The sequence below is a fragment of the Mixophyes fleayi genome, chromosome 4 (genome assembly GCF_038048845.1).
Source record: "Mixophyes fleayi isolate aMixFle1 chromosome 4, aMixFle1.hap1, whole genome shotgun sequence".
NCBI lineage: Eukaryota > Metazoa > Chordata > Amphibia > Anura > Limnodynastidae > Mixophyes > Mixophyes fleayi.
The window spans coordinates 49,777,662-49,801,983 of NC_134405.1; the positions used below are offsets into that span (position 1 = coordinate 49,777,662).

The 24,322-nt window shown below is 40.2% G+C and overlaps 1 protein-coding gene across 2 annotated transcripts in view; it reads left to right on the forward strand.

Annotated features, from left to right (window-relative positions):
* The window catches only part of LOC142151366 (C-type lectin domain family 4 member G-like), a 48,593-nt gene extending 26,352 nt beyond the window's left edge, over positions 1–22,241 (forward strand). For both annotated transcript variants that reach the window (XM_075206928.1, XM_075206929.1), the window contains 4 exons: positions 7,678–7,731; positions 9,322–9,470; positions 11,148–11,251; positions 21,558–22,241. In XM_075206928.1, coding sequence (XP_075063029.1) covers positions 7,678–7,731; positions 9,322–9,470; positions 11,148–11,251; positions 21,558–21,690 — 440 coding nt within the window. In that variant the 3' untranslated portion in view covers positions 21,691–22,241. The remainder of the gene's footprint in view (positions 1–7,677; positions 7,732–9,321; positions 9,471–11,147; positions 11,252–21,557) is intronic.
* Positions 22,242–24,322: the final 2,081 nt, after the last annotated feature.

The window sequence follows — 24,322 nt, forward strand, 5'->3', positions numbered from 1 at the left end:
GGTTATGGGGGAGTCCAAAAAATATAATAAATAGTGGTATCTCCATTACTAAGCTCTTAGCAAACGTGGGGAAAATCTGTTTAGGCATAACTGGTCTGTCCTGTTATGTTAGTAACATTTAATGCTGGGCATAGGCTCTTGCTATTCAACCTGTTCCAGGCATTTATCCGTCTTTGTGAATAGAGACAAAAAACAGTTCTCTTTATTTTCTATTTTTTTTTTTTACTGTTTTAATGTTTAGTGTTTTATTTTTCATGATGATTATGTATTCCTGTTGAATCATTTTGGGATTAGACTTTTACAAATCAGCTTTTCCTATTTAGTCTTTCCTAACCTGATTTTCTTTGCACATATATTGCTTCGTTTCCTGTATTTTTAGAATTAAATTTCAGATCCCTCTGGCTTTCCCAATTGAAATGTTTTTTTCTTTTTCCTTCTAACTAACTTTCATGCTATACAATTTTTACAATTCCCAATTGGTCGCTTTGCTTTTATTATTATTATTTATTTTCATTTTTGCAACGCCCGTGTATAACATTTTATTGAACCTCAAGTCTAATGGTAACATTTTCTGATCACTATTCCCTAAATGCCTCCTCACCTGTACATTACATATACATGAGTTATCTTTTAAAAATAGTCAGAAATTAGATTCCTTTGTTAGAACCATCATCATCATTTATTTATATAGTGCCACTAATTGCGCAGCGCTGCCCCATTGGGGTTTACTTAAATTCCCTAACATACATACACACACAGAGGGAGAGAGAGATACACTAGGGTCAATTTGGTAGCAGCCAATTAACCTACTAGTATGTACTATAATCCTAGGGTCAGAGTGCACAATGGAAGTGAAAAATTGAAATAATTTATTTAAAGAGATCATTATACGTGTAAAGTATTTACATTTTAGTCATTAAAATAAAATGTATAATTATATTGATTTGCATCAACTTATATTAAATTAAAGTTTTCCTTCTTATCTTCTGATTAGCTTGATAACATAGTAATGGGGCTCAGTCATACACAGATTTCTATTATCACAGACTAGAATGTCTGGTTTTAATCTTTCAATGATCACTGTAGAAATCTGGATGTTATTAAGTTATACTGCCCTATAGTGGTGACTGCAGGAATTTACACCATGTCTGTCTTACACAATGAGGTTCTGTAGTCTAAATAATTTAAATATCTCTAAGATTACTCACAGGGGGAAATCAATTGACCGAGAGGTGCCACAGTGTGTATCCGGACAAGTCCACTGGGACAAATCGTGTCTGAGTTTTTACTAAAATCTCTGCTCTTTTTTCCCATATGTCCCATATGGATGCGAGGAGAAAATTAGCGGAAATCTGTTACTGTGTTGGCTGGCAATGTGGGCAGCCGGTCATGGAGGCGATGTCAGGTGGCACCTTGTGGAAAATTGATGTTCCCCTCAATGTGTCTAAATGCTAATTTGCAACAGGCTTATAAAACCCGAGTCACTTGTATTTATTATAACATTTTCTGAATATTCTGCTCTCCAACTCAAAATGTATAAAATTTCTTAACCTTTTTGCTTGTAAATTACTCATCAAAATTTTTTAAAGAAAAAAATCATATATTATGGTGTTCCAAACCAATGAGGCGCAAGAAGCCCTTAATATATTAAAAAGAACTATAAAATTACAATATATCACAATTTGGCATCAAAGATAATAAACCCCCCCCCCCCCAAAAAAAACAACTTATTTTTATCCTAGTTCCACTTTAAGTCCCCAATTACAAGTCTACATGGACTTGGTCTCTAAAGATTTAGATGTCCTCCAAATTCCACATAACACCCTAACCTTTTTATTTTAAATAAGGGTTAATATATAGCCTTACTGGAGATGGAGGGATGAGATGATGTCTTGAATCTGTTCGATAAAGGAGGAAATTTTGTCCTGTAGAAAAAAGTGGGCATCTCTCTGAAATTTAAAGGCAATGAAAAGATGAGTCATGTTGCACAAAAATCATCTTTAAACCCACAGCAAATTTTATTAGACAGTATGAAAATATATATAAATGAGGCCATAGGGAAGGACTTTATTGCTTAGAAGGCGCATATATACATTGATAACCATCTCTGGAGATTTGTAACTCAACTACCGTCCTATACCCATGATTGTCTTAGAAAAATGTAGGACATTTTTCTCAATCAGGGTGTTTGGCTGTGCAATTGTGATGTAGAATCACTTTATACAAGCATCAATCTTAAAGCAGGTATATGAGCAGCCAAGGAGTTTCTTAATATGGAAAGGCATAGTGATTTCAATTAACTTTTTACAGTTATTAAAATTTCTCACCAAAAATAACTTTACTTATGATGATAAATTCTTCCTAGAAACCTGAGGTACAACAATGGGAACAAATTGTATGCCCACTTATGTCAACCTGTAACTCGGGTGGTGGGAGAGGGAACATGTTTTTTTCTGACAATAGTCATTACAATAATAGTCAATACACTGACCACAATGTTGTTCACATACATTGATGGTATTACTATTTAACTTGAAACTGACAACAGAGAAGAGTCTAAAGACATTCACTTTTTTAGACCTAGAATTTATGATCTCACAGGGTGACCAACAGCATCCTCCATTTTTCAAGTTCACGCTATCAATCGACTCTTAGGAGTGTTCCAAGCTGTAAATTCCTAAGGATTAAACATAATTGGACAAAATATGAGACCTTAAAAAAGAGATTATCAGGAGTTGAAAGATTGTCCTCCATGATAAGCTACAGTAAGAAGGTGATTGACAAAGTGTATATGACCTCTTTGGTAAGTTGGCTCTCAATTTAAAAACACATATGTATGGCCCAAATATATGGGACTCTCATTGTTTAGAGTAGGACCATCCTATTAGCAAAAGCGCCTTGGCGTGGCAGGATGGCTTAAACATACATTTGCAAATGTGTGCAACAAAGACTTTTGCATTTTTATCTACAGTAGAAATGGCAGATCTGTTGCTGGCTATAGCAGTGTGCTGGGGAAAAAATGTTGTGTGTAATAATAAAAATGTGCAGACTAGATGGCCCAAGCAGTTATTATCTGCTGTCAAATTCTATTTTTCTATGTTTCGCCATCACAACCTTTCCTTGCATTGAATTCCATATCTTGACTGTCATAACTGTAAAGAACCTTTTCCTTTGCTGGTTGTGAAACTTTCTCTCCTCTAACCTTAGGGGGTGACCACTTGTCCTGTGTACAGTCCTTGGAGTAAAAAGTTTCCAAGAATTATCAATGATTTATATAGTGGCAAAATTACATTTGCATTTATGCCCCTTCTTATGGATGCCAATAGTTTATTGGCCCTTGCAACTGCTGCTTGACATTGAGCACTATTGAGACTACTGTCTACAAGAACTCCCGAATCCTATTCCATTATAGGTTCCCCTAAATTTATCCCATTTGATTATAGATTGCATGCTTGTTTTTGATCCCCAAGCGCATGACCTTACATTTATCTATGTTGAACTTCATCTTCCATTTGTCTGCCCAATCCTCCAGTTTATTCAAGTCCCTCTGCAGAGAAACTACATCTTGCTCTGATTTTATTATCTTGCAAAGTTTGGTGTCATCTGCAAAAATGGAAATTTTGCTCTCTAAACCGTCACCAAGGTTATTAGTAAATATATCAAAAAGGAAGGGCCCCAGCTCGGAACCTTGAGGTACACCACTAAACACTTTTGACCAATTAGAAAATGTTCCATTTATCACAACTCTCTGTTTCCTATTCTCCAACCAGTTTTCGACCCAAGTACAAATGTTGTTTCCTAGACTCAGTTCCCTTAGTTTGTAAACCAACCTCTTGTGTGGCACTGTATCAAAGGCCTTTGCAAATCTAAGTAGACCACATCTACTGTACTACCATGGTCTAAGTTTCCACCAACTTTCTTGTAGAAGCTAATAAGATTAGTTTGACATGACCTATCCCTAAAAAATCCATGTTGATTCCCACTAATAATCTTATTGCGCACCAAGTAATCATGAATACTGTCCCTTAATATACCTTCTAGTAGTTTCCCCACTATTGATGTCAGACTTACAGGTCTATACTTCCCTGGCTGTGATTTCATTCCCTTTTTAAGCAACGACACCACATCTGCATTACGCCAATCCCTTGGTACCTAGCTAGATGAAATTTAATCTATTAAAATTAAGAATAGCGGTCTAGCTATTTCTAAGTTTAGCTCCATAAGGACCCTTGGGTGTATGCCATCTGGACCTGGAGCTTTATTTATCTTAATTTTATTCAGTTGCCTTTGTACTTCTTTCTTTGTCGGCCAAATATTAATTAATGGTATAGTTGCATTTCCGTTTTTATGTATTATTCCTACCACTTGTTCCTCTGTAGTAAATACTGAAGAAAAGAAAGTATTTAATACCTCTGCTTTTTCCTTTTTATCATTTATCCATCCACCATCTCACTTCTTAGGGGTGCTATATTGTCTTTTTTAATCCTTTTGCCATTTGTATACTTAAAAAACGTTTTAGGGTCTGTCTTACTTTCTTTTGAAACTTGTTTTTCTTTTTCAAATTTCTTTTTTGCATGATTTATTACATAGTTTGTCTCTCTTCTTTTTCTTTTCATTTCAACTTTTGCATAGGACTTAATGATTCTTATCGTGTTATTCAAATATAATGTTATTATAAAGTTTGATTTGGCTCTAATTCCAAACTAACAACACTGAAATATTACATTATTATTCCACTGATGTTCACAATATTTCACGATTAATATAAGTTTATAAATAATATGTTAACATGGTTGTCATACTAAATGACACTGTATTAATATTTCACACTAATCATGAGAAGTGTTATTCTTATCACATTAAATTTACAATACCCACTTATCGAGAAAGGGTGGATTGCACATTAACCTCTAATTCGCTACATGTTCAATTTGAACAAATATTGTTTAGAGATAAATCTTATTTTCATATTTTATGAAGGCACACAGTAATTACCTATACATTTGGTGCATTAACAACATTTTAAATATTGCTTATCTATATATTAATAGCATAAGTACGACGAGTGACTTATTTCTATGATGCTGTTGTCTGAGCAGGGCACATCATATACCAGATTAAAGATCTTGGTCTGTAGATTTGCAGAAACATATTGGTGTTCTAATCGGTTGTATTATTTCAGAGTTATTTTTCCAAAATGTACGTCTACCATTTACAACTATGCATTACCAATGTCCTATGAAAAATGTAACAGTTGGCAATCCATGTGTGCACCTTCTGGTTGCTCTGGAACATGTGACCTGCTGGGTGGTCTGAAAACTGTGACAGTTATTTGCAGCCACATATATCAGCGTGTCTTGCGGGGACCTCAATCACGGACCACTATGTTGCTTTATTATTCACTTATCCTCGCTTTGTTTACAACAAACATGCCAAGATGCCACCCTCGAGGATGTTGACGTGGTGAAACCCTTAAAGGTTGTCCAGAGCACGCAGTTCAAAGATCTTACAGTCAAGAATATTATCGTCACAATTAACGTATAACAAAAACAACTGATACGCTGCTTGCATTGGACATGACATATTTGCCACAATACTACTTTTTGGGTCCTATGGTTGTGCAATGTGTGAGCTGTGGGGCCCTACACTTTTTGGTAGAGGAGATTAACATCCATTTTTCAGACTGCTGTCACAATGGAAAGGCTTCAATGCCCAATGTGGTTGTACCACCATATTTAGCAGAACTGTTTATGACAAATACACTCCAATTACATACTCATTATCTCCATAATGTCCTCAGTTACAACTCTGGTGCTATACATCACTTAATAGGAAGCTTGCAGCCAAATACTGCATATGATACTTTAATGACTGTGGGTCTGATTCATTAAGGAAATTTAAGTAAAAAATTGAGTAAGTTGTCTCCTGGACAAAATCATGTTACAATGGAAGGGGGACAAATTAGTTTTCTATTTTGCACATAAGTTCAAAACTGACTGTTTTTTCATGTAGCACACAAATATCAACTTTAAATTTCAGTGTACAAATAAGCTATCAAGTATTTGTGTGCTACATGGAAAAACAGACAGTATTTAAATCATGTACAAATAGAAAACTTATTTGCCCCCCTTGCATTGTAACATGGTTTTGTCCAAGAGAAAACTTACTCAATTTTTTACTTAACTTTCCTTAATGAATAAGGCTCTATATTAATAACAAGTGTTAATGTTTTTAATATTTTTTTCAATCTGTGCGTTCTGATAGGATTTAAATATACTTATGCATTGTGCGTATACTACAGTGTGTTGCGTCTGTCTGCACAAGGCAAGCGCCATATAGGCAGAGCGTACTTTGACCCATATTCAACTAGTAACGTTTCTTCAGATTTGTTTAAACTTGAATATGGACGTACCTGAGTGCAATTTCTGCCCAAATTAAAAAAAAGCAAATTGTGTTCACTTTGCGTTCCTTAATGAATCAGAGACAGAGCCCCAGAATCTACAATATATATTTTTAATCTGAACAGAGAGCGACATCAACCTCTGTAATTTGCAATTATACAAGATTAGCAAGATACAAGTTAGAATTTGTTGCTATAATAATGACTTAATAAAAATGTAAAAGTAAAGAATAAGAACCTTAATAAGACGTAAGGGAAATGAATCTCTAACATCATCCGATATAACAGTGCTATTAATATATGAAATAAAAGAATATTCAGACAATATTATAATAAATACAAGACTCTGGTTTGATATGACTTTTACAAGTTAAGATTAAACACAGGGAGTAATCTTAGAGATATATAAATTATTTAGACTACAGAACTTTTCTTTGTAAGACAAACATTGTTTCAATTTCTACAGTGACCAGTAGAGGGCAGTAGGACTTAATAACATACAGATTTCTGTAGTGAACGTTTAATGATTAATACAAAACATTGGCTATGATAATATAAATCTTTGTATGAATAGAACCCATTGCATTGATATTAATTTAAATTGAATACAGGAAGGAAGAAATGATGTATTATTAAGTTGATGCACATCAATTTAATTATAATTTTTTTTAATCACTAAAATGTCAATACTTTACACGTGCAACTATGTATTTTCTTAAAATATTTAACTTGTTTATTAAAAAAATAACACTTCCATTATGGACTTTGTCCTGAGGATTATTTTAACGATGAACTAACAAATATTTATCATTTTAACTTGCTATTTAATGTTAACGTTGGTCCACTGCACCACAATCTCTTGTCTCTGTCGTGCACACTACTTCTACCTTCATCCTCCTCCGCACTTCATAATTTAAAATCTCCTCCAGTGTGGCTGTCAGTTTTCAGAAAGGAGTTTGTATTGCAAAACTCCTTTGTGCAGATCCTGAACCCACATCATCATCATCATTAATTTATTTCTATAGCACCACTGATTCTGCAGCGCTGTAAAGAGAACACACTCACATCAGTCCCTTCCCCATTGGAGCTTACAGTCTAAATTCCCTAACACACACACAGACATACAGACACACACACAGACAGACCAGGGTCATTTTGATAGCAGCCAATTAACCTACTAGTATGTTTCTGGATTCACATCTGCCATACTTGATTCCCAGAGCTTTCTAGCACTAATTAACTAGTCTTATTCTTATTTTTCCGGTTGTATCTTTCAGGGAATGAAATAGAGGCTCTAAAGACTGAGATACAAGCCATTAAAAGGTTTTTGGGTAAGTCTGCAGATAAAGCAACATCTATATTCTTAAACTCTAATTCCTGCATTTCCCACTTTCATCACTAGAGGGGGCAAAGAGCACATCTGAACCATTACATGTTTACATTCCTCACTACTTAGACTGCGTTTGACTAGATATTCATGGTCACAACTTCCACTATGTCTTACCTATATAGAAAAACTAAACGTTTTTGAAAAGTAATTCAAATTTATATATATTTTTTATTATGTTATTATGTCAGTTGATGTGCATTCACATGTAAAATCAGTAACAAATAAAAGTTAAAAAAGCAAATAACAACAACAAAAAACAACAAGTCATCAGCATGTGGTAAAATGATAAACAAGGGGCAGCCTTGCTTGCCCTAAGCTTGGGGCTATGTGACCTACCCACAATCAGAGTCCTGTATTTGAGGCTTTAACACTTTTTATAGATTGGAAACTGACTAAATAGAACATGTATTGTCACATTTTCAGTGTTTGTTGTTGTTCAGCAAAAAAAACAGCCCCCCCCCAATTAAATATACCATTTTATACCTTTACTATGCATTAGTCATTTAGAGTGTAAGCACCTCACAATGACTAAAACTACACTAGATTTATAAGTCCTACAAAGGACAACAAGTTTGTGGACTTTTCCATTAACAAGCTCTATCTGATGCTTTGAGCCTCAGGGAATCAATAAATCCTAATATTTTGATAGGCTGTTGTCTCAGGAATAAAAGTAAAACTTGTGCTATTGGCTCACTACAGACTGGAGATTGTTGATAGAACTAGATCTAGAATCCTCTTAGCACTGCCTTTTGAGTGTGTTTGTGTGTGGCTCAGACTTGCTATAGCTATCCCTTCCTCATAAAAACTGATTTTTTTTGTTAAACGTGAAAGCCGAATTAGTGACTGGTCTTAACACACCGAATAGGGAAACATATTAGTTAAAACTTGTGTTTGTGTTCCATGCTCACTTGATACACTTACCTGATTTTGCTTATTGATTCCATATATATGTGATATTTTTTTCATGTGCTTCTATTCTACAGAAACAATTTATTTGACTATAAAAAGACTTCCTTTCATTCTTCCCACTAACTACACTACATTTTCACATATCGGTACCCCCGTGTGCTTAAACATTTCCCTTTTAACAGATTTATGCTAAGGGTGAGGGTAAATTATGTCACAGAAAGCATAACTGACATGCTCTGATTTATCATTTGAGCTTTTTGTCCTATATCAGCTCTACTTTTTACACAGAGTTGAGGAGTGGCTGTATGAGATTGTCAGGTCCACTGGGGCAGGGACTGATGTAAATTAATAGTGAGCTCTTATGTCATTTCTTCAGTGTTTATTATAAGAAATAATGCAGCCTCTGCTGTATTGTGGATATATCAGATTTTGCTGACCTATTTAAAAGCATTCTGACTGCTGCCTATGTCCACTGAACTCCATGGTGACTTCTACTATACTTTTAAGTCACAGATAGCATTATCCCTGAAAAGTCTTTTTTCTATCTTTGCTCCTGTTTCTTTCTTCCATTCTCCGGTGATCATGTTCTCTGAACTCTTGCATTATTTTGTCTCTCATATAGGCCTTTGCACTTTATGTCCTGCTGAATGGACCTTGCTCGGATCCACTTGCTATTTTTTCTCCAAATCGCATCAGACATGGGAGAATTCACGAAAAGAATGTATCAAATTTAACTCCACCCTCCTTATTCTGACTAGTAGGAAAGAACTGGTAATTTATCCCCAATCAATGCAGGTTAAGAGTGAATTTAAAATGTTTGCTGTGCATTTCCCCCGCCACCACTGATGTAGAGTGGTGATTGAGAGTGCCTTGGTAATTTCCAGGTGCTACTCTACATTGATGCGATACTTATTGGGCTTTCTTAACCATTCATGGTACGAAGGGTGGACTGGGTCAGGGGTCAGGGTGGCATCTGTTTCCCAGGTCGGTACAAAATTCACTCTCAGTGCTGGACTCCCTGCAGCTGTACGGTGTATGGCTGAGAGACATGCAGAGGATGCTCCTTGGGCATTTCCAACAAAATTGGAATGGCTGTAGGTGCATCTTCTGCATATCCCTTGGCCGCCAACGCAGTCATGCACCGTCAGGCTGCACAGTTACTGGCTATGGCAGGCTTGGGATGTCTTCACACATTTATTGGTTATTGGCTGGAACTATCCACCAATCAGAATGGGTGAAGCTATCAAGCTTTTCCAAAATGCGACCGGCAATGTGGGACTGCAGGAGGGGTAGTTAATGTATTTCGGTTACCACCATTGTATGTAGTTCCCTAGAAGGCTCTCTGTATTTTATACAAGATACTAGAATGTTCTCTGTACAGTAAAAAAAGGTCCCCAAAATGCACTCTGCACTGTAAATATGTCATTGTAAATCTCTCTGTATTGTAAAGATGTTACTAGAATGACCTCTGTTGTGTATTGGTCACTAGAATACTTTGTGTATTGTATACTAGTTAACTGGAATGCTTTGTGCATTCTATATTGGTCACTAGAATGCTGTTTGAATTGTTTTTAGGTCACAAGAAATTGCTCTGTTGTGTACAATTATAACTAAAATGCTTTCAATTGTACAGAGGCCACCAGAATGCTCTGTTTATTGTACAGTATAGAGTTAACTAGAATGCCCTTGGTATTGTATGGAGATCATTAGCATAGTCGGGGAGAGTCGGATAGAACGTGGGAGGTCGTTTCAGTGGAGAGGGGCAGCCCGGAAGACATTTTGGATTTTGGAGTGGAATGAGATGATCAGAGTGGAGGAGAGGCAACGGTCAATGGCCGAAAGTAGGGAACAGGAGGGAGTGTAAGGAGGTTAGAGATGTATGGGGCAGTGGAGTGGGAGAGGGCTTTATAGGTGAGGAGTTTGAAAAGGATTCTGTAATTGAAGGGGAGCCATTGTAAGGCAAGGCAGAGAAAGGAGGCAGAAGAAGAGCGACGCGTAAGGAAGATAAATCTCACAGCCAAGTTGAGTATAGAACGAAGGCATATGAGGTAGGAGCGGGGGAGGCCGGTGAGCAGAAGGGTACAGCAATCAAGATGGGAAATGATGAGTGGATGGACAATGGTTTTGGTGGCAGCCGAGAGAAAATCGTTAACTTTGGCCCGGGCGGTTTTAGTGGAGTGGAGTGGGTGGAAGCCGGATTGTCAGAGGATCATTACGTGGTACCCACATCTTCATCACAACAGATCCAAAAATGTAGAGAATTATAAAGATAAAATGTAAGCACTTTCCACATTCAAACAACAAAAAGTAAAAATAAAATAAAATATGAAAAGTTATAGTGTTAGATTTATTTCAACCTAAGGTTATTTTTAAGAGCCCTACTTAATGAGAAGAGAAATGGCTGTGGAAAGGTCATCCTGCTAATAAGAACTACTATCATTTCTGCAGGATGCATTGCGGCCAGTAATTGGAAATAAAAGGTTCTGGATTGGGCTGAAAAAATTCAGTAATAAGGATTGGAATTGGGTGGATGGAACAACCCCACTGTTCACGTAAGTTATGAATCAATCTGTCTTGCTGTAAAAATTGACATATGTATACACACTGGTATTTCACAAGCTTTCCAAATATCAGTGATTATGCGTCATTGTGGTCGTCTATAAAACAAATTTCAAAGATGAATTTTTGGTTTTGAGTGGAGTTGCTAATTCTACTTACCTGGGGTGCAACGTTTCTTTGAACCATCAGTCCAGTTCTCCTCTCTTCCATCTGTGCTTTCCACTTTCACACAGACATCACAATGGCCAATAGCAATCTGAGCCAACAATAAGCGGGTGCCTGTACCCACTGCACACCGTGCAATGGCGGTAGTTTGACCACTGCCTACACTCTTTATCACTCAGCACAAGTACATGCTCAGCATAGAAAACAGGGGTAGCTGAAGGATTGACTGCATCGCCGCCACCCCCCCCCCCCCCCCCCCCACACCAAATTTTGTACAGGGGCTGGAGATGTAGTGCTCTATCTCTGAAGAGAGATGTAATTGTGGCACTCACCCTGTCCAACCTGTTGACATTCAACATCATCCTGTCACGGGCACTAGGAGTTTTACCCAGAATTCACCAGGTGTAACTTCACTTACCAGAGGCGCGGAGTCTAACACAGTGGCTGGTCTTCTCCAGGAACTCCCGCAAGGAAGTATGGTTTTAGCGGCTGCCACTGTGCAGGTCGCGGCCCTCTGGGAAGTGTGGTGAATATACGGAACTGTACAACTGAATAGGAAAAGGAATGTCAATGATATAAATGCAGAGTCTCTGAACAATGGTAGCAATGGTAAAACGGCAGACTGATGAGCAGTAATAAAAGGAGGAGAGAGTTCCAAAGTGCATTAGAACGCAGGTAGCGTACAGCAGGCAAATACTTGACAACTGGATAAAGTCTATGCAACGACCAATCAACAATGCAGCAGGAGAGTCAGCGACTCACAGCTATACTTCAAAGGCACTATAGACTTTAGTCCTAATAACAGGTACCATGCAAAGTAGTAGAGTAAGCTGCTCATGACATATGTTCCCGCTGGCGTAACGTAAAGACTTGTCCAGATGCAGGTATGATACTAAATAGCGTGGAGCGGTCTGTGACTGGCAAGTATTACCACTGATGTGGAGAGAAGACTTGTCCCGGTGCAGGTATATTACCCGGTAGCGTAGAGTGGTCTGCGACTGGCAAGTTGTACCACTGATAAGGAGAGGAGACTTGTCCCGGTGCAGGTATATTACCAGGTAGCGTAGAGTGATCTGCGGCTGGCAAGTTGTACCACTGATATGGAGAGAAGACTTGTCCCGGTGCAGGTATATTACCAGGTAGCGTAGAGTGATCTGCGGCTGTCAAGTTGTACCACTGATATGGAGAGAAGACTTGTGCAGGTGCAGGTATATTACCAGGTAGCGTAGAGTGATCTGCAGCTGGCAGGTTGTACCACTGATATGGAGAGAAGACTTGTCCCGGTGCAGGTATATTACCAGGTAGCGTAGAGGGGTCTGCGGCTGGCAAGTTGTACCACTGATATGGAGAGAAGACTTGTCCAGGTGCAGGTATATTACCAGGTAGCGAAGAGTGATCTGCGGCTGGCAGGTTGTACCACCGATATGGAGAAAAGACTTGTCCGGTACAGGTATATTACCAGGTAGCGTAGAGTGGTCTGCGGCTGGCAAGTTGTACCACTGATATGGAGAGAAGACTTGTCCAGGTGCAGGTATGTTCCACAGCAAACAGATAGCACGAGCAGAAACCGGAAACACCTCGGAGTCACAGGGGAATGAGAACCAAGAACAGGCAAAGGTAATAGGGCAACAGGTGCCTTAATTAGTGAGAGGTGATTGATTAACCAATGAGACTAGGAGCAAGGTTTTAACAGTCCGTGGTTTCTGCACATGCGCAATCCTTTGGTCAAGATGGCGGACGGCCACGGCGCAAGACAGGCGCCGGCAAGAGAGAGCGAGACCCATGTCCCAAACCAGAGGCACTAACAGTCCGGTGAGTGACAGTACCCCCCCTTTAAAGGTGGGCACAGAACACTTGGAACCGGGTTTGCCCGGATGTTTGGTATAGAACTTTTTCAGAAGTGCTGGAGCATTAAGATCATCCGCACTGATCCAAGAGCGCTCTTCTGGACCAAAGCCTTTCCAATGCACCAAAAAACGAAGAACTCCTCTAGAAATTTTAGAATCATGTATAGGATTAATCTCAAACTCCTCCTCTTGTTGAACTTGAACTTGGCGAGGTGCTGAAAAAGGGATAGAAAATCGATTGATGATGAGAGGCTTGAGTAATGAAACGTGGAAAAAGTTGGAGATACGAAGGTTCTTAGGCAATAACAGCTTGAAACAAACAGGATTTATCACCTGAATGATTTTATATGAACCAATAAAATGTGGAGCAAACTTCATAGAAGGAACCTTCAGGCGAATATTCTTTGTAGAGAGCCTTACACGATCTCCAACTTTGAGTGCTGGAATTGCTCGCCTCTTTTTATCAGCAAAGAATTTATATCTCGAAGATGCCTTTTTCAGAGAGGATTTAACCTGAGCCCAAATGGATTTAAACTTTTGACATAATACATTAACAGCAGAAACTTGGGTGGGAGGGAGGGCAGGAAATTCTGGGAGAGACGGATGGTGACCGTATACCACAAAGAATGGTGTTTTAGAAGATGATTCATGATACATGTTATTATGGGCAAATTCAGCCCATGGAAGCAAGTCTACCCAATTGTTCTGATTGGCTGAAGAAAAAATTCTTATGAAAGTCTCTAGGTCCTGGTTGACTCTCTCGGTCTGTCCATTCGATTGAGGATGGTATGAGGATGATAATGACAATCGAATACCCAAGGTCTTGCAAAGGGCTCGCCAAAATATGGAGACAAACTGTACTCCTCTATCCGAAACAATTTCAGACGGACATCAATGAATTCGAAATATTTGTTTGATAAAATGATCAGCCAATGTAGAGGAAGAAGGTAACCCTATCAAAGGGACGAAATGAGCCATCTTAGAGAACCTATCAACTACCACCCAAATAGTATTACATTTTTTGCTGAGAGGAAGATCAGTAACAAAATCCATACTTATAAGGGTCCATGGTTTGGAAGGAATAGGTAGTGGTTGAAGTAACCCCGCCGGTGTTCTACGGGAAGACTTAAATTGGGAACAAACATCACAAGCGGCCACAAACTCCTTGACATCTCTCCTAATAGATGGCCACCAGTAACTTCGAGAGAGAATCTCTAATGTTTTTCGTACTCCAGAATGCCCAGCAAAACAAGAGGAATGATACCATGACAGAATCTTCTTTCGAAGAAGTGGTGGCACAAAGGTTTTTCCAAATGGTAGAACATTGGTGGAAGAAGCAGCTAAACTCACACACTTGGGATCAAGTATAGGACGATCAAAACAATCTTCAATATCAGAGGAAGGAGCAACCGCCCGAGACAATGCATCCGCTTTTTTATTCTTGGAAGCAGGTTTGAAGGTCATAATTAAATCAAAGCGAGAGAAAAAAAGTGACCATCTTGCTTGTCGGGGGTTCATACATTGAGCTGACTGTAGATAGAGAAGATTTTTGTGGTCAGTAAATATAGTCAAGGGGTGACGAGCACCCTCCAGCAGGTATCTCCATTCCTCCAAAGCCACTTTAATGGCCAATAGCTCCTTATCCCCGATAGTATAATTCTTCTCAGCAGGTAATAGACTTCGAGAATAGAAAGCACAAGGATGGAATTTCTTTTGTACCCATCTCTGAGATAGAATGGCCCCTAGTCCAACATTAGAGGCATCCTACTCAAGGAAGAATGGAAGAGTCACATCAGGTTGTCGAAGAATAGGAGCAGTTGAAAACGCCTTCTTGAGGAACTGAAATGCTTGGAGGGCCTCAGGAGGCCATTGCTTGGTATTAGCACCCTTATGGGTAAGAGCTACTATAGAAGAGACAATGGAAGAAAATCCTTGAATGAAACGTCGATAATAATTAGCAAATCCTAAAAAGCGTTGAATGGCTCTGAGTGTAGTTGGCTGGGGCCAATGTAAAACTGCATTCACTTTCTCCGGATCCATCTCTAGGCCTACTCCAGACACAATATATCCTAAGAAAGGAATCTGGGATAATTCAAAGGAACATTTCTCCAGCTTACAAAATAGTAAATTTCTCCGGATTCTAGAAAGAACCTCTGCCACGTGTTGTCGATGAGATGAAATATCTTGAGAAAATATCAATATGTCGTCTAGGTAGACAACGACACAAACATATAACAAGTCCCGGAAAATCTCATTCACAAATCCCTGGAAGACAGCTGGGGCGTTACACAACCCAAATGGCATGACAAGATATTCATAGTGTCCATCCCTGGTGTTAAAAGCTGTCTTCCATTCATCCCTGGCCTTAATCTGAATTAAGTTGTAAGCAGCCACTTGTTACTCAACAAAAAAGCTATTTAAGGGATACTAGCCATGCATTGGAGATCCTACAGGAGGTTCAGTGGGAAGAGGGCTTTATCCTTCTCACATGTGATGTAACCTCACTTTATACGATAATTGATCACGATAAGGGGTGCCACCATGTGAGCTCCATTCTGAGAGAGGAATCTCACCTCCAAATGGAACAGATAGAATTTCTTCTGCAGAGTATAAAATTTGTCCTGCACCATAACTATTTTTGGGCTAACAGTGGGTACTACAGACAGATTCGCGGGACAGCTATGGGCGCGAAATTCGCGCCCAGTTATGCGAATTTGTTTGTGGCCCACTGGGAGAATCTAAATATATGGAATAACAATCCATTTGCAGAATATGTACACAAATGGTACAGGTTCATAGATGATGTCCTGTGCATATGGACAGGGACTATAGAAAAGCTAGAGGAATTTCTACTGTACATCAATACCAATGACCTCAATATGAGGTTTACAGCCAACTTTAGTAAAGAGAAGGTTGTCTTTTTAGACTTAGAGATATACATTGAAAACAATAAGGTTGCAACTAAAACACATCTGAAGGAAGTGGACTGTAATTCTTATATTCCGGCCTGTAGCAGCCACCATACCAACTGGCTGCGTAACATCCCCAAAGGCCAGTTCACTAGAATTAGGAGGAACTGCTCCACTATAGAACAATACGACATCCAGGCCGATCTGATTAGGGACAGGTTTCTGCAAAGAGGCTACGATAGCACCTCTGTAGAAAGAGCCCTTGTAGAGGTCAGAAAAGAAGACAGAGAAAATCTCTTAACTAAGAAAGCAACAAAGTCCTTTGAACAGTTTGATGCCCCCTCTTTCATCACCAGATATAGTAGGGATTCCAAAAAGATAGAGAAAATCATCTGTAAACATTGGAACATCCTTTTGGGAGATGAGAGATTGAGGGAGATCTTACCTAACAAACCAAGGTTCATTTACAAAAAAGCCAACAACTTAAAGAATGCCCTTGTGACAAGTAGTATTCCAACCACTGTACCAACGCCTAGTACTACATGGTTAGGAGAGGCCAAAAAAGGGTTTTTTCATTGTACAAGATGTCATGCCTGTAAGATTAGCCATATGAGGGGCACTAAGCCCATCAGCACATTCACCTCTACTGTTACTGGTGCCACCCACACAATCAGAGAAAAAATCACCTGTGACATGAAGGGGGTGATATATTTGATAGAGTGTCCTTGTGGCAAGCAGTACGTGGGAAGGACTGCAAGAGAACTACACATCCGCATTAGTGAACATCATAGGAATATAAAAAAGGGGTTTGAGGCACACAGTGTCTCAAACCACTTCTCTCTCTTCCATAATAAAGATCCTTCATTGCTAAAGTTTTCGGGCATTTGCAAAGTGAAGAAATCATGGAGAGGGGGAGATTTCATTCGATCCATGTCACGTGAAGAAAGCAAATGGATCTACACTTTGAAGACACTAACACCGCGAGGTCTAAACATCGACTTTGAACTTAATAGTTTTCTGTAACATACTAAATTTTTCCTTTTTTTCTGATTCAGATGGTTATTAATTCAATATAAGGTTCTTCCTGCGATTTATAACATTCTTCGTCCCCCATAAGGAACAGCATATACACTCAAACAGATTCAGTAAAAACTGCTGCAACCTGTATAGCCTTAATTGGCACATCTGGTCATAAAATGGCTTTCATTGGTCCATCCGTTTTAAAACAACTACAAAAAGAGGCATAGTGGCTCTAGCCCTCTACACATCCCTGAGGAAGCCCATCATTGGGTGAAACGCGTAGGTTATCGATCCTAAACGGATTAACCAACATTCACTAGCATCTTCAACTTTACACTTTCAAGCCGGCTGCACGGACCGGACATACTTCACCGCATGCGCATGCGTGAACTACGGACTTTCACTTTGGCAGCTGGATGCCAAGCAGCGTGGAACAAGGCTTCTACAGCGGCTTCCCCGAACGGACATCTGAGAAGTGGATCTTCTAGGAGCGGGGTGAGTCTACCATCTCTTTTCCCCTCCTGTGATGTACCGGAGCTGCTATCACAAGATCATTGTACACTGACTTTTATATCCATTTTACTATTTGACTGTTTTTTGTGCAATCAGCACGGAAACTCTTTGCAGCACATGTGACTCATCACCCACTATTGTTTGGGGCCTTGTTTTTATGGTGATTGCACCAATACATTGGACTTTGCTACCATTGCTGCCAACAAACCTACTGAGCAGAATGGGTGTCCATTCAGCATTACATATGTCAGCATGATTGATATGTGCTTGTCGTTTTATTATCAGTGAAACATTGTGAGATACAATACACATCTTTATTTCAAATAAACATCTATTACATATTCCTTTATTGGTCCATCACTACAGGCGCCTGGGGATTACCCCAAGTCTTTTCTTGTGGTTCTCTATATTACCACGAAGATCCAGCTTAGTGAATATCTGAGCTCCCTTGATGCGGTCAAAAAGTTCAGCATTTAACGGAATAGGGTAACGATTTTTGATGGTTATGGCATTGAGACCTTGATAATCTATACAAGGCCTTAATGAACCGTCCTTCTTCTTAACGAAAAAGAAACCCGCTCCAGCGGGGGAAATGGACGGTCGAATAAACCCACGATGGAGATTTTCCTTGACATAGTCAGACATCGCCTGAGTCTCTGGTAACGAGAGAGGGTAAACACGACCCCTTGGAGGATTGTTACCAGGTTGTAAATCTATTGGACAATCCCAAGCCCGATGAGGCGGAAGGTGTTCTGACTGGGCTTTATCAAATACATCAGCAAATGAAGCATACTGTGGAGGAAGACCAGGCAGACAAGGTGCTATAGAGGATTTATTTATTTTCACTGGAACAACTTGAGTCAGACATCTATGATGACAAGCCGGACCCCAGGAAATAACTTGCGGAATGTTCCAATCAATTTGTGGAGAATGGAGTTGAAGCCACGGAAGGCCAAGTACAATAGAACTAGTGGTAACAGGGAGGATCAGAAAATAAATTTGCTCTTGGTGTAAGGCCCCGATTTGAAGGGTTAACGGAATAGTACGTTGAGTAATGATTCCATTGATAATTCGTGAGCCATCTATGGCCGTGACGGCAATAGCTGTTTTTAAAGGAATCACTGGTAAGGACCACTGACACACTAGGGAACTTGAAATAAAACTTCCAGCGGCTCCAGAGTCCAGAAGTGCTTGAGATGTAAAAGACCTAGTGGAAGTAGAAACAGTGACAGGAAACAAACAAGTTTTAGAATCCATATGACATGGAGAGGATTCCAGGTACCCCAACCTTACCTCTCCAGAACATGTTAGGGCCTCGCATTTCCTGACTTTTTAGGACATGAGTTCAGCATATGATTAGGATCAGCACAATAGATACAGAGTTTATTCTTTAACCATCGTTCCCTCTCCTCTGGAGTCAATCTAGAACGTCCCACCTCCATTGGTTCTTTTGGCGGTGAGGGATGACGAAATCGGGATGCCAAGCAAAAAGGTATTTTAGATGAAGATTCCCTTTCAGAATTTCTTTCTCAGAATCTCATATCCACTCGGTTACACAGAGATATCAAAGCATCCAAAGAAGAAGGTAACTCTTGTGAGGCCAACACGTCTTTAATTTTGTCAGCAAGACCCTGCCAGAAGGCAGCCATCAACGCCTCATTGTTCCATTGGAGTTCAGAGGCAAATGTGTGGAATTGGATTACATACTGTGCTACTGAACGAGATCCTTGGCGTAATCGAAGAATGCTAGAAGCAGCAGAAATAACACAACCAGGTTCATCAAAAATTCTTCGGAAAGTAGAAATAAACATGGCACTATCCTCCAACAGAGGGTCATCTCTTTCCCACAGAGGGGAGGCCCATGCCAGAGCCTGTCCAGAAAACAAAGAAATTATATAGGCCACTTTAGAGCGATGAGTAGGGAAATTTTGAGGTTGGAGCTCAAAATGAATGGAGCACTGATTGAGAAAGCCCCTACAAGCTTTCGGGTCTCCATCAAATTTTGAAGGAGTAGGCAGGTGTAGAGCAGAAGCAGTAGACACCTGGGATGGCACTGGGAGAGAAGAAGACACTGGAGGATTAACAGTAGAAGATACATTTTGCACAGGGTCTCCCCGAGAGACTAGAGAATGGAGACATTGAAGTAATTGTTGCTGACAAACATCTTGTTGTTCAACCCGAGTAACCAGGTGCTGCAGCATGTCCTTAGCTGTTGGTTCCGATCCTGGGTCTGTCATGGCCTGTTCTTACTGTCACGGGCACTAGGAGTTTTACCCAGAATTCACCAGGTGTAACGTCACTTACCAGAGGCGCGGAGTCTAACACAGTGGCTGGTCTTCTCCAGGAACTCCCGCAAGGAAGTATGGTTTTAGTGGCTGCCACTGTGCAGGTCGCGGCCCTCTGGGAAGTGTGGTGAATATATGGAACTGTACAACTGAATAGGAAAAGGAATGTCAATGATATAAATGCAGAGTCTCTGAACAATGGAAGCAATGGTAACATGGCAGACTGATGAGCAGTAATAAAAGGAGGAGAGAGTTCCAAAGTGCATTAGCACGCAGGTAGCGTACAGCAGGCAAATACTTGACAACTGGATAAAGTCTATGCAATGACCAATCAACAATGCAGCAGGAGAGTCAGCGACTCACAGCTATACTTCAAAGGCACTATAGACTTTAGTCCTAATAACAGGTACCATGCAAAGTAGTAGAGTAAGCTGCTCCTGACATATGGTCCTTCTGGCGTAACGTAAAGACTTGTCCAGATGCAGGTATGATGCTAGATAGCGTGGAGTGGTCTGTGACTGGAAAGTATTACCACTGATGTGGAGAGAAGACTTGTTCCGGTGCAGGTATATTACCAGATAGCGTAGAGTGGTCTGCAGTTGGCAAGTTGTACCACTGATATGGAGAAGACTTGTCCCGGTGCAGGTATATTACCAGGTAGCGTAGAGTGGTCTGTGGCTGGCAAGTTGTACCACTGATATGGAGAGAAGACTTGTCCAGGTGCAGGTATATTACCAGGTAGCGTAGAGTGATCTGCAGCTGGCAGGTTGTACCACTGATATGGAGAGAAGACTTGTCCCAGTGCAGGTAAATTACCAGGTAGCGTAGAGGGGTCTGCGGCTGGCAAGTTGTACCACTGATATGGAGAGAAGACTTGTCCCGGTGCAGGTATATTACCAGGTAGCGTAGAGGGGTCTGCGGCTGGCAAGTTGTACCACTGATATGGAGAGAAGACTTGTCCAGGTGCAGGTATGTTCCACAGCAAACAGATAGCATGAGCAGAAACCGGAAACACCTTTAACAGTCCGTGGTTTCTGCACATGCGCAATCCTTTGGTCAAGATGGAGGACGGCCGCGGCGCAAGACAGGCACCGGCAAGAGAGCAAGATCCATGTCCCAAACCAGAGGCACTAACAGTCCGGTGAGTGACACATCCACTGGACGTTGCCCGCAGCATGGATGGATAGGATTATTGAACTGATTGATCACTTTGAGAGCCACACGCACTGGCATACACACTAACATTTGTTTCCTGCTCTGATTGGATCACAATACTATAAGTAGAGATAAGATTCAGCTAACACATGAAACAAACTTTGGTGTATACTGCCCAGTGAGGTTCCTATATAGTTCAATGTTCTCTATAATAAGATCCATTCAAGTTGCAGCTCTCTGCGGGGGAGCCAACGCCTGGGACCACACAAGAACTGCCCAAATCTAAGTTATTTCACAACATGCCTCAGACATATATTTCTAAAGCAGTATCTGTTTGTTGTGGTTAAAGTTAGTATAATATATTCAGTATAATATATCTACCTACTTTGTGTCTTGTTTTTGCAGCAACTGGAATAGTGGTGAACCCAATAACATTGGTTATCGTGAGCACTGTACAGAGATGATAACGGGAGGATGGAATGACTTGGACTGCAGCCAGACAATAGACTACATCTGCAAGAGATTGGCCGATTGCTGATTACAAGCCACTAATCACTGTACACTTATTTGTTACTGAAATGTAAAGAACTATGTCCCACATCATGTCATACTGAGGGCTCCCAAATGTCCCGATTTTCCCAGGACAGTCCCCATTTTTCCACCCTAAAACTCCTGGAGCACCCGAATAGCTTCCAACATCTGTTTTGCTGTATTAGTGGCCTAAAATAAAGTATGGAGGCAGTTTGTATGACCTGGACAAACCTCACACAGTTTGTAATTTCAAAGTGATGAGAGCCTTATCCATATTCCAACTATTAGATGAAAAACTGGGGAAGAACAGGCTTTAGTGAATTGAAGGATTTGCAGTTTGTTTTTTTTACTTTGCAAGGATTAATGATAATTATGTAAATAAGGCTTTCAGTGGAGACATGGCTTGAGATTCCTCAGATCGAGGTCTATGGAGATTGTTTATAGCACAATAATTTGCATTTTATAACAGTGGTAAAAGTGTTAACTTGGATTCCGAGCAGTGGGGGAGGCTGGCGGCTCCGAGGAGGCACTCTGTGCTAATAAAAGGCGTATCAGTGACTTGACTGAAAATATCACATAATAATCACATTCAGCCTTATCATTAGAGATGGACGGGCTCGGTTCCTCGAGAACCAAACCCACCCGAACTTTGCCTATCCGAGTACCGAGTCGAGTAGGCTCGGTACTCTCCCACTCGCTCGGAATTCAAATCGAGGCCGAACGTCATTGTGACGTCGTCAAATCTCGGGGCTCGGTTCTCGCGATACTTGAAGATTATAAATACCTGCCTCCACAGCAATCCATCGCCATTTGACAGAGGGAAAGAGCAGGGTATAGTCACAGGCTGATTAGAGCAGGGACAGACAATACAATTCTGATTCCAATTGTGCTAACAACAATCGATAGAGAAGAGAGGAGGATAGGGGAGTCTTTTTTTTTTTCAATATTTGGCACTCAAAGTGCTTTTTGGGGCTCCCCCATTATTTTGCATAAATATTTCTGGCTGTCCAAAGTATTATCTGTCAGCAGATTTAAAAAATAATTTTTAGCACTCCCAAGTGCTTTTTGGGGGTCCCCCATTATTTTGCATAAATATTTCTGGCTGTCAAAATTATTATCTGTCAGCAGATTTAAAAAATAATTTTTAGCAATCCCAAGTGCTTTTTGGGGGTCCCCCATTATTTTGCATAAATATTCTGGCTGTCCAAAGTCATATTTGTCAGCAGTATCTAAAACAATTTGTAGCACTACAAATGCTTTGGGCTCAGAATAGATTCAAAGCAGTCCACATATGAGCAGAATGAGCAACCAGGTTCTGTCACCAGTCCTGATGGTAGTGTTCCCAGTACGTCATCTGGGCAAGGCGATGTCAAACTACACAGTGTTTTGAAATCATCCAAAAAGACACACACCCCAAATTTTTTTTACGGTGTTGAAGCGAAAACAAAGTCTAACTGAGGAAAAGTTAACTGCCGATAAAAAAAAAATTGCCAACATGCCATTCTACACACGCAGTGGCAAAGAGAGAATGAGGCCTTGGCCTTTCTCTATTAGTGGCAGATCCAAAAATGTTACCGAGCCTACAAGTGGTGCACAACTACTGTTACACGTCAAAGCCGAGCTGCAAGATAACAGTAAGGCATTAGAGGATAATGTTTGCTCTGAATCAGAAATGACACCAATCCCTGTGGAGAGTCCATCCAACAGTGGGATGTCTAATCGTGAGCATTCTGTTAGTGTACCCATGAAGAAGGGCCCTTTCAGCAGTTCTACTGATGTGTGCCTGAACAGCCCGAGTGTAGCCGGTGATACACCAATTGAGGATGCCACTTTGGAATTAGAAGAGGATGAGGGGGAGATTTGTGTAGGCGACGAGGGCACTAATGATGATGTTGATGATTATGATGCAGACAGATACCAAATTGCCTTTCTCAATTTCTATTTATATTCTAGAGTCTATAACGGCTGAATAGTTTTCTATTTTACTCCTAGTGGAGAGGGGGTCTGATGCAGACAGATACCAAAATACCGGGATCCATTTATTTTTACTTTCCAATTCCACAGTCTATGCAGGCTGCTTTTTTTCTATTCAACTACAAGTGGAGGGCGGGGGGGCATAGATAGCCACCAAACTACCTCGGTCCATTTGTTTTTACTTTCTAATTCTACAGTCTATGCAGGCTGCTTTTTTTCTATTCAACTACAACCAACTTAAGCAAGAGGTGGTAACTAGGTGTAATTCCACCCTGTACATGCTTCAGAGGATGGAGGAACAGCGCAAAGCCATCCAAGCATATTGCACAAGCCATGACATTGGAAAAGGGGGGGATGTATTTCAGTCTTGCTCAGTGGGGAATCCTTTCAGTGCTGTACAAGCGGCTGAAACCATTTGAAGTTGTGACGTGTGAGGTGAGTGCAGACTCTGCTAGTTTGAGCCAAGTCATTCCTTTAATTAGACTATTGGAAAAGCAGCTTGAGAAACTGAAGGAGGAGCTGAAAGCAAGCAATTCAGCAAAGTATGTTGGCCTTGTCGATCGAGTACTTAATTCGCTTCACAATGATCCTAGAGTTATAAAGATCTTGAACTCAGATCAGTACGTTTTGGCCACTGTGCTTGATGCAAGGTTTAAGACCTACAT